Genomic DNA, 11,490 nt, shown 5'->3' on the forward strand with positions numbered 1-11,490 from the left:
CTGCCATGTCACGCCACCTCATCTGTTAGGCCACCTCATCACCTTCTCCGGCAGAGGTCGCCGACCGGCCAAATTTCCGACCGGCGACCTTCAAACTAAAAAAAAAAAGTTTTTTTTTATCTCTCTCCTCTCTCTCTAAGAACTCCGGCGAAGGGAGATAAAAAAAAAAAATTTTTTTTTTTTTGTTTGAAGGTCGTCGGCCGGAAATTTGGCCGGCCGGCGACCTCTGCCGGAGAAGGTGATGAGGTGGCGTGACATGGCAGAGAGAGATAAAGAGATTGAGGAGAGAGAGTGACGGAAAGTTAAAGTTAACGGTAATAGGAGGCCATATAGATATTTCTCGTAAAGTAGGGGGTCAGGCGGGAAGCTGGTCACAAAGTTGGGGGCCATTAGGGAAATAACCCTTAAATATATCCAAGAACACAATTTAACTGAATATTTAAAAGACACAATTATATGAAACAAAGAAGTATTTGTATAGCCGAAAATTCGAAGTCAACAACAAAAGCTAATATTGTTTGCATAAGAAACTAGTCGCATAAGAAATTAATTAGAAGACAAAGAAAATATACACATTTAGAAACAAAAAGACAGACATATACAGTTAAGATAAAGAGAAAAGAAAAGAAAAACAAAGAAGAGGATCAAAGAGAAATAGAGGAAGTACGAGAGAAAAAACAAAAAATAATAGAGACGAAAAAAATAAAAATATAAAGAAGCAAAAAGGAAAGAGATTAGAGATGTCTTTAAAATGAAGATTAGACTGATAAAATCATAAAAATAAGTCTTAAATGTTGGTATGGGGTGCCCTTAGACATTTGAATCCTATATAAAGGATTTTAAAATAAATATGTTATGAGTTAATTCCTATATGGCCCCCTACTTTGTGACCAGCTTCCTTTATGGCCCCCTTTTTTTCGTAAATTCAAATATGGCCCCCTTTTCTTAACACCGTTAGTCAACTTTTATGGTTAATCTTTTTGTTTCCATATTTACCCTTCTTATAAGAATGATTTCAAAATTCAAAATTGACCCCCTTTTGAATTTGGGTCCATTTCCAAAAACTTATAACTACTTTAGAAAAAACTAGGGGGCCAAAATAGAATACATATAAAAAAATTTTAAAAACACCTCATCTCTCCCTCTCTCTCCTCCATCTCATCGCCTCTCTCCTCCACATCATGTATCTCGCCACCTCATCATCTTCTCCGATGAAGGTCGCCGGCCAGCAAAATTTTCCGGCGACCTTCAATTTTTTTTTTATCTTTCTCCAACTAATCTCTCTCTCATCTCTCTCTCTCTCACTCCCATCTCTCTCTCTCTCTCATTTCTCTCTCTCTCCCATCTCTCTCTCTCATTTCTCTCTCTCACCTCTCTATAATTCCGGCGAAGGGGAGGAGCCCCTTCGCCGGAATAACCAGACCTTGAAGGTCTGGTTATTCCGACGAAGGGGCTCCTCCCCTTCGCCGGAATTATAGTGAGATGAGAGAGAGAGAAATAAGAGAGAGAGAGAGATGGGAGTGAGAGAAAGAGAGAGATTGGTTAGAGAAAGATAAAAAAAGAAAAAAATTTTGAAGGTCGCCGGAAAATTTGGCCGGCCGGCGACCTTCATCGGAGAAGATGATGAGGTGACGGAATACATGATGTGGAGGAGAGAGAGGGAGAGATGAGGTGTTTTTAAATTTTTTTATATGTATTCTATTTTGGCCCCCTAATTTTTTCTAAAGTAGCTATAAGTTTTTGGAAATTGACCCAAATTCAAAAGGGGGTCAATTTTGAATTTTGAAATCATTCTTATAAGAAGGGTAAATATGGAAACAAAAAGATTAACCTTAAAAGTTGACTGACGGTGTTAAGAAAAGGGGGCCATATTTGAATTTACGAAAAAAAGGGGGCCATAAAGGAAGCTGGTCACAAAGTAGGGGGCCATATAGGAATTAACTCATATGTTATTGGTCACCAGGGTTTGGATTCAAACACATGACTTAATACGCACTTGACAAGGTTGAATACCAACTGAACTGCTGGCTCTTGTGTCCTATATAACAACATTTATTTTAGAGTTAATTCCTATATGGCCCCCTACTTTGTGACCAGCTTCCTTTATGGCCCCCTTTTTTTCGTAAATTCAAATATGGCCCCCTATTTTCATGAAAATGTCCTAACTACCCTTCCTTTAAATCTTTTTTCAAAATAAAATAAAAAAAACAAACATAATTCCACCTCACTTCCCTCTCCACCACTTATCTCTCTCCACCTCACCTCTCTTTCCAAATCATCTTTCTCTCTCTCCAACTCACCTCTCTCTCTCTCTCCACCTCACCTCTCTCTCTCTCCACCTCACACTATCTTCTCCGATGAAGGTCGCCGGCCGGATAATTTTCCGGCCGGCGACCTTCATCGGAGAAGATAGAGTGAGGTGGAGAGAGAGAGGTGAGTTGGAGAGAGAGAGAGGTGAGTTGGAGAGAGAGAGAGGTGAGTTGGAGAGAGAGAAAGATGATTTGGGAAGAGAGGTGAGGTGGAGAGATAAGTGGTGGAGAGGGAAGTGAGGTGGAATTATGTTTGTTTTTTTTATTTTATTTTGAAAAAAGATTTAAAGGAAGGGTAGTTAGGACATTTCCATGAAAATAGGGGGCCATATTTGAATTTACGAAAAAAGGGGGCCATAAAGGAAGCTGGTCACAAAGTAGGGGGCCATATAGGAATTAACTCTTTATTTTATGTATACTCATACATAATAATACCAAAAGTGGAGCCCTAGAAAGAAGGGGGCCAGTGCGACGGCACCGGTTACACCCCCTCTTCCACGCCCCTGTGCACATTTCTATTAACAACTTAGTGGACACTTAAAAAAAAAAAACAATATCTTGGTCGATGAACAAACTTTTATTGTCGACCCAACTTTCATATAAATCCAACCCTCTCTGGAACATTGGCACTTGCATATTGTTTCCCTTGAAGACATGCAAGAGTCTCCGCGTTGATTTACTTATTAGCCTCCTCGTCCAACTTTCATATACATCGCGTTGATTTACTTATTAGCCTCCTCGTCCAACTTTCATATACATCCACTTGCATAGTATTTCCCTTGAAGATATGCAAGCGGAGATTGATTTACTTATTAGCCTCCTCGTTTGAAGATTGATTTACTTATTAGTCTCCTCGTTTGAATATTCTTCACTAACAGTATCGATGGAGTCCCTACCCAAAACAGAAAACTAAGAACATATCCAATGGGACACTTAACAAACACTCTAAAAATCCTAAGTGTCAAGGGTCAAAAGAGATTCTCTTTCTTAAATGTCAATATAGAGAATCACTCTAATTTTTGTTGGTCTCCAATGGAGATCTCTAAAGTCTCTATACTTAAATACACATGTCCCTCTTCAATCTAATAAATAAAAAGTAGTTGAAAAACAAGGTTTTCTATTGGTTGAAATTTTAAAGTAACACTTAGAGAGGCACAAATAGACACTCTCATTTTAGAGTTTCTCTCTCTAGACACTCTATAATAAATGTGTCCACCTCATATTAGATTGTCTAACAAAGTGTTCCATTGGAGATGGTTTTTTATTAAAAACTCCAAAAAGTCATATGTGGCACTCTAAGTGTTAGAGATTGAGTGTCCCATTGGAGATGCTCTAAGTGCGTGGAACGTTTGAAGTAATCATCTTATAAGATTTGGAAAAAAAACAATTAGCACTTGTTCAGTATTTTAAGGTGGGTTGTTAACCAATTAGTGTAGATACTCACTGATTGGTTCTACCATATATCAGTGTCTAGCTAGCTCAAGGATATATTAACTTAACCATCCGCAACTTCGTGTCAAAGAGTCTATGTACCTGTCGGACTTGTGTGTCTGATAGGTTACCTTCGTGATATTTTCTCAGTTCCAACTAATCCACCACTTTCGTTGAAAAAAAAATATTTCAAACAAAGATTACATCTTTTTGGTTGGTTATTTTTATGTCTTTATCATTTTTTGAATCAAAACAAGAATTTCAACTTTCCTTAACAAAAAAAAACTTGAAGATAATGTGGAGGATAATACTGTGGTTTTCTAGATGTTCCTACCGCCAAAAAAGCTTGAAATGGTGTAGTGTTGCCAAAGGAGAAAAAACGTAGGTATTCATAACTTTTGGGAGTGGCGAAGTTAGACCATGTCACACGTCTCGCACAACAAGCAGGGTGTAGTTCGAGTATGTCTAGGGGCTATTTGTTTCTTGTTGCAAGTGGGAGGGGTATGGCCACTATGGAGAGGGATCTGAATGGACCTTAATGGTCTTGGCGTCTTGCAGCTGCTTTCTTTTGTTCAGGCTCCCTCAAGTATGCTGATCTACGCGGAAAAGAAAAAAATAATGCTACGAGAAACAAATTACTAACAACCATACAAGATGCTAAGCTTTGAGAAAAACTCATACATTCTTTTTCGTTCTTTCTAACAAAACACATTCATAGTCAGCAATACGATCTCACGAAATATACACTCAAATAAATTAACTCTTCTCAGAGATGGTTTTTATCATAAATAGTAAAACAGGTTTTTCACCTCGAAAGGGTAGATGATGGTAGAGATTTAAAAAGAAAAGATAAGGAAAACAAAAATGTTTAGATACCTGGTTTTACAGAAACTACACACCCTCACAGTTAAATCAAGAGAGCAAGCTCTGGCAGGCCTCAATATCAGCTCCATGTTCACCCAAAACTACCTGACCCGAAGGGCTCGAACTTATACTACCCATTGTTCCATTATAGATAGCTTTCTGGAACATGGAATCCTCAACTTTTTCAAGAACTTGTTTCACCAACTTGAAATCTAGAGGCCCGGCAAGGATAAGCTTTCCCACAATCTCACCAAAGTTGCTTGGTGCTTTTGGGATATCGATACCAATATCATCCAACATTGAGCCATAGAGGAGACATCCTGTTCCAATATCTTGAGCAGTCAATACCTTCTTGCCGAATAAGTACTCCAAGAGTTTTGTGATTGGTTCTACACACGGTTTGCTCTGATCCAATCCAAGCGCAATGGCTTCTTTTACAACCTCTGGGTAATATTCTGGAGCTTTCAGCTCTTCTATGCTTTGTAATGCTTCATCGAGAATGAGGATACCGAAATACTCCGTTAAAAGAGAAACAGTCTTCTTATGAAGATCACCTGCGTTCAGTTTTGTTGCAGGAACTGCTCTTTTCTCTAGCAAAGGAACCTCTGAAGCAACTGGAGGAGTGGGTTTGGCGGGTTCTTGGTTCCATGCTACTGGGCCTACACCTGGACTGAAACTTGAGGGTCGTATTGGTGGTGCACCACCAGCTCCCTGAAGCAGTGCACTGGTTTTACCAGTTATTATGCCACCACTACCTTGAGGTAACAACCTTGGGTTGACAGATGCAGATTTGTTCATCATGGGAGGCTGAAAGCCACGTCCAGAAGCTTGCATAGCCATCGGACCACCTTTCGGCATTGATCGTTGACGAGGTATTTCCCAGTTGTCGTTATCAATTCCAGGCATTCCCGGCATTTTTCTGGTCCCGGGCATTCCAGGCATCATACCACCAGAGCCAGGTCGGTTAATAGGAAATCCTCCTGCACTCGTACTCCCTGAACCACTTGCATTATTACGATTTCTCATATTCGCAGTTGCACCTGGACGGAGGCCAAGATTTTTCTCTGCTTCTGAATGGATTTCAGTAATTGTCTTGGCCTTAACCTGTAAAATATGGACGAACAATAATCAGACTCAAAAATCTGAGAACTAATATCTTAGCTGTGGATATCAGCTGAGAAATATGGGATGCCACGAATATCGAAAAAAACAACAACATTTGCATTTTAAGAAAATTAAACAACCAATACCAAAACCCAAATAGATCAAGAAAATAAGTGAACTTGCCTCTTCGCGTCTGGGGACCCAGTTGTTTGCCCGAAGATCAAGAACATTGCGGACCATGAACTTCACACGTGGTGCCAATTGAGGATGCGTAGTCAGATCCCTTAAACGAGTGAAGTAGATATCATTGACACGGCGGGACTTGGGGCTCTCGTCCAGCTGCTTACCAATTGTAACGAAGAACTGACATATAGCCTCAACATTTTCCTCATCTGGACAAGTCTGAGGATCGTGTCCCAACAACTCCTGTTTCACATAATCAAGCAGGGTATTAGTCATCCAGTACTAAAGGAAACTTTTTTTTGAACTTCATAAATCTTAGAGAGCAAGGAACTGCTAAGAATGAGCTTTAACAACCTGAACAATGTGATGAACAATCTTTTCTGGCACCATTTTCTGCTTGAGAAGTTCCCCAATAAGACGGATATTTCCCAGAGTACGCAGTTTCACCATTCTCTCTTTATCCCTACGTTCCAATTCTTGATCAGGAGCAGTCATTTGCCTGATTTCTGCTCTCAGATTTTCAGCACCTTCAAATGCTTCTTGGCAGTTATTTAACAGGATACGTTTGAACGTGATTTCTTTTCCTCCAGGTTCATCAGAAGGGAATGGAGGAAGCTTTTCATTCAGATCAGAGCACAGAAGAGCATACATGGGGCAAAAAGTGGGTTCAAGCACAGCCTTCTCAAATATCAGTGAAATAACACCCTGCATTTAAAAACAAATTAAGTGAATCCCAGTTGAAACCCGAGAACCTGAAATATATCGGAAAAATAAGTCACACGGAGGCAGCAATGAGGCGAACCTTCAAAATATCTGGGGTTGTGATTCCAGAATCAACCAGTTGGCCCTTAAGGAGATCAAACTTCTCTGGTGTCAGCTTGTTCAATATACTGCAATAGAAGTAATTACTCGCTTAATAGACATCAAGTAGAAAAATAACACCAAACAGACGCGTTTTTATATTATTAAATTAAATATAAATATATGAAGCACCTCTAAGTTCCATCCAGGTTATAATAAAAACTAAATGGCAGCACAAGAGATACAGAAATTTTAATAGGATTACCCTTTAACAGTCTTCAACACCTTGTCTTTATCTGAGAGACTCCCTCTTCGGACAGACCAAGGAACCTCAGCCTTGACGAGAGCAGGGGCAGGTCCTACCTGAACAAAGTAAGAAAGAGAAAATATAAACGAAGTCAGATCAACGGAAATGCCTCTAAGAACATCCAATATCAAGACCAACACATTATAGGACAACTCAAATACGACATGATGAAAATAAAAGATAAAAATGGAGTAACTTGACAAATTGGAGCAGACTGTGCAGCTAAGCTTTATCTTACTACAATACTTGTATATTTGGTAAACTGCAGCCCTTTCTATACACAGATGCAACCATAAACAGTCAACAACGGCATCCTTCCATCCAACAATTTGGCTCAAGCTCTTCACACCAAAGCGATGAATAGTCCACTTCCAATGAAAGTTACAGGTATAGTGCATAATTTGTACGACATACTCTCTTAACAGTTGTTTCGGTGCATACACCCTATAGATGCCTCATTATTATAGATTTTCGAAGAGAAACTACCAAAGTTTGAAATTCAAATACATGGGTTCACTGAGTGGATAGAGTTTAAACATAAGAGGAATTCATAGGTAGTAATCACTGTGTGGAAAGAGTTTATACACGAGGAACTCACAAGTAGTAAATCATTTTGCATGTCTTAAATCAAAACCGAGAAATAACTAAGTTATAAAAACTGTACACCAAATTAAAATAGGCTGCAACCTAGCAACTCTCAAGAGTAATGACTTCATTATTGGTGAACCAGAAGAAAAACAGCATAATGCGGAGGACAGATTAACAGAACCACTAAATGCAGATACAGGCAGTTCCAGAAACAAAATCTTCCTTGTCTCACCAAACATTATTTGTTTTGTTCCTCTGGCTGAATTTATACATCGTATGTAACTCCTAACCAAGCTACACCCTTCAACATGTAGTTCAGCTTCCACATAAGATTGCAAAACAAAATGGACATTCAATAACAAGAGTTACATACACAAATGAGGTAGAAACTGAAAGTAAGTAGTGAATACCCCTTGGTTGGAAGATATCTGAGCCCTTGAAAAGTGCGAGTTTAATTGATCTTGACGATTATACTGGTTCCCTTCCTGCTGTCTTGACTCGGATCTACCAGAGAAGTCCTTGGTATCTCGAGCTGCATCCCACCTCTCCTCTCCAGAAGTAGGTAATGGGGCCGACCGCCCACGCCAATCACGGTTGTCTGGCTCTGAGTAACGACTTTGGGTTGGTGGTTGCACCTAATGTGAATAAATATTCAGAACAAGTCCAAGAACAAACTAGAAATCAAATCAAACTAATAATACATTTCCCATCCAAAAAAGATTCTGTTCCAACCCTTTAGGCAGGATCGAATGTCCAGATCAAGAACAGGCTAGAAGCCTATTGAGGGTCAGCATGAGAAATATACAATTTTACAGAGAAATGCAACTTACTTCCACTGGGACATTAGAAGACCCAAATCAGATAAAAGGATAAGCAAACACAGCATACTAGATAAAGAAATAACTTGTAAATGAACATGACAATAAACTATTAATCCAAACGATAGGAAAAAACTTACATTGGCCTCTCCACGGCCCCATGCTTGATCCTCGCCAAAGATTTCAGCATCAAGTTCTTGTTTGATTTTCAGTATGGGTTCAGGAACGTTGACAACCTAAGAAACATGTAATAGAGTAATATAAATAATAACACCAAAAAAAATCATATGCAACGAGATGCTATCTTGTTCAACAATAAAATATCTTAAGTTCTTACAAAAGTAGCTTTGAAAATAAATTAACAAGGAGGTAATCTATGTTGTTTGAGGCGAGAAGCGCGGCGAAGCGATGAGGCTGTCGAGTCGCCTTGCCTCGCCTTGGCGCGCCTTGGCGAGCGCTTCAGATCTCCATGGCAGCAGAAGAACTAGGGTTTACAGAGAAGAAAAAGGTAAAAAAAGAGAAGCAGATGTCGATCTGAGGAAACCCTAAAAGGGAGAAGATAAAACTTCCTGTCCTCTCTTTTTAAAAGGGTGTATTATCCTCCTTTTTAAGTTTAATATCAGAAAGGAGGACAATCCTCCCTACCTACACTATAAATAAACTTGGTCAAGAGTGGGTCCCACCTCTTTTTACAGCTGGGTACACCTTCTCCTCCTAAAAAATCGAAAGGGGACCAACTAAAACCCTAAAAACTTCATCTTCTCGACAGTTCTTCTTCTCTCTCTGAAATCGCCTCAAATTTTTTCAGGCGAGGCGAGCTGTTCTTCAACCTTGCGCCTTGCTCGCCAAAGCGTCGCTTATGCGCGCCTTTGACAACATAGGAGGTAATATTCAAACATAATAAGCTAATGAAATGGCGATGCAAGTGAAATGTCAAATTGTCAATAAAAGCAAAGAATTGAATGGGAGTTATTGATATGAGATTGCACAACAGTTGACTGGACATCTAGGGGTAAAGCACTATTTAAGTGTGGCCTAAGCTGTACCAAATCAATTCAAACTCTGAATACTAGATAAGTAGATATCACCCCAACATACAGCGATCAAGGTCCACCAGTGAGACTATAGGGCTTCATTGTCGAGAAGGAAATGCCAAAATCACCAGCTGAGGCCCCAAAATGAGCGTGCAGGGATGAAGGAAGTAAGTGCAGAGATAGCTATAAGGTCCCAATTAGTTTCCATTTGGGGAATGAGCAGTAAAAATAAATTAATTGACATGTAATCTTATCTCCATTCTTGAGGGAAAAAGAATCACTGACTAAGCTAAAGCAGACACGTGCATCAATGTTCATGTCAATTACCTCTCTTAAATGCAGCAGTTGGTCCCGCGTATACCGTACACGCTCCCGACCCTCAAACCGAGAATCTCCACTCTGCAACAGCAAAACAATGTATTCAAGTTAAAACAATTGGAAGTCAGGGGAATAAAAAAAATTGCACTTCAATGAAAAAACTATCGTAGAAAATATGATAAACCTAGTTTCTCAATCCAACTCAAATGAAATTCAATGTGCGTAGGTCCTTCATCGCCAACACACAACTCATAGATGGCCACCTAATATCCTACACAAATCACTGTTTGTCCATATTTACAGCATGACATAGTTTTTAAATGCCCTGCCAAGAATTAGGACAAGGGTCCTTAGCAAACTTCTACCCATCCAGATCTCAAGCCATGAAATATACTTATATGATTATATTTGCCAGCTTTTCACGTTAAACAAATCTACACTTAAAAACTAAAATATCAAAATAATGGCTATACCGATGACTCCATATATGTAGGTCCTTTATGGGCACCAGAAAACTCAAACTATGCCCACCTAAAGCAAACAATATTGTTGTTTGTCCATATTTACAGCAAAGTACGCATCTTTTAAGCGACATGCCAAGAATCAGGACAGTACCCCCCTCAACCTCTAAAGTTTAAACCACCATGGAGGCATGGACTCAATTGAATGAGCATGCCAAAGATAACAAACAAAAATTAATTTCTGCAGTCAAGAAAGGGCATTCAAAATAATCTAATTCTTGCTAATTCTTGTTTATTATCCCTTGATTATCAAAATTTAGTGTCATAGATTGATCTTACTATTGAAACACTTAAGATTAAAGCAATCTTTTCAACACCACCGACATTTTAATCGATCTTGCGGTGCACCAAAATTCCCCAAATAACCAAAAAATTCAAATGTAGTCCTTCATATGTTCAAACCATGAAAAATCAAATCCAGAGCTAATCCATAATCGATAAAAACAACTAAAACAAATCGACCAACACGAAAGAACAAGGGAAAATCAATAATCAAGTAAAAAAGTCCAAAACTTTATAAATCAAGAAACAAAATTCACTGAAACAGAATGAATCCCTAGATCTTAGATAGAAAAGTTACGTTTTTTATGAAAAAGAAAAAAGAAATTGATAAGCAAACCTTGAGAGATGAAAGACCAGCATGAGGACGAAGTTGGAAATTATCTGCTGATGAAGAAGAGAACGAAGAACCAGCAGCAGCACCACTTGAACCACCAAGAGCAGATTCAAAACGAGATGCAAGAAATCTGCTTCCTCGATTGCCTCCACCTCCAGGCCTTAAACTCAACACCGTCTGATCTGCCTGCATACCTCAGTTTTCTCTCTCTCTGAAGATGAATAAACTCCGGCGTCGGGCGTACAAAGTGAACTAAATCCGGCGATTTGGAAACGCCGAAAGTAGAGATATAGAAAGTGAAGAAAGAGATAGAGGAGACGTTTTTCAGTCTCTCTCTCTAGGGGGATATCTATTCCGCTTTTTTTTCTCTCTCTTCGCTGCTGCAAAGAGGAAAAAAAGTACAATGAGTTGAGGCGGAAAGAAACCCTTTATGTAAGAGTCAAAGATCAAGAGATTTTAGGGGCACGTCCTAACTTGCTAACCCGATATCCATTATGATATTGGCACACCAATATATTTCCTAACATTTGACAATTATGTGCCAACTCTCTCCATGTCATCATACTTGCTTATAGTGGCATATCAGCATATGTTGC

General features: G+C 39.2%; 1 protein-coding gene and 2 non-coding genes across 3 annotated transcripts; all 3 read right to left on the reverse strand.

Moving 5' to 3' along the window:
- Positions 1 to 4,403: 4,403 nt before the first annotated feature.
- Positions 4,404 to 11,296, reverse strand: LOC147564192 (eukaryotic translation initiation factor-like). Its single transcript, XM_086644293.1, has 9 exons — positions 10,898 to 11,296; positions 9,767 to 9,838; positions 8,546 to 8,641; positions 7,998 to 8,222; positions 6,958 to 7,055; positions 6,694 to 6,781; positions 6,246 to 6,596; positions 5,892 to 6,134; positions 4,404 to 5,708 (listed from the first exon to the last, which is right to left on the reverse strand). Exons 1-9 carry the CDS (start codon positions 11,084 to 11,086, stop codon positions 4,653 to 4,655), a joined length of 2,418 nt encoding a protein of 805 aa, XP_086500419.1. The 5' UTR covers positions 11,087 to 11,296; the 3' UTR covers positions 4,404 to 4,652.
- LOC147564193 (small nucleolar RNA snoR103) lies at positions 9,972 to 10,078 on the reverse strand. Its single transcript, XR_015231661.1, has one exon. It is a non-coding gene; the product is annotated as a small nucleolar RNA snoR103 (small nucleolar RNA).
- On the reverse strand, positions 10,239 to 10,345 carry LOC147564194 (small nucleolar RNA snoR103). Its single transcript, XR_015231660.1, has one exon. It is a non-coding gene; the product is annotated as a small nucleolar RNA snoR103 (small nucleolar RNA).
- Positions 11,297 to 11,490: the final 194 nt, after the last annotated feature.

This window comes from Eschscholzia californica, unplaced genomic scaffold, assembly GCF_041429995.1.
Source record: "Eschscholzia californica isolate CP2 unplaced genomic scaffold, dmEscCali1.0.p SCAF_1, whole genome shotgun sequence".
Lineage (NCBI taxonomy): Eukaryota > Viridiplantae > Streptophyta > Magnoliopsida > Ranunculales > Papaveraceae > Eschscholzia > Eschscholzia californica.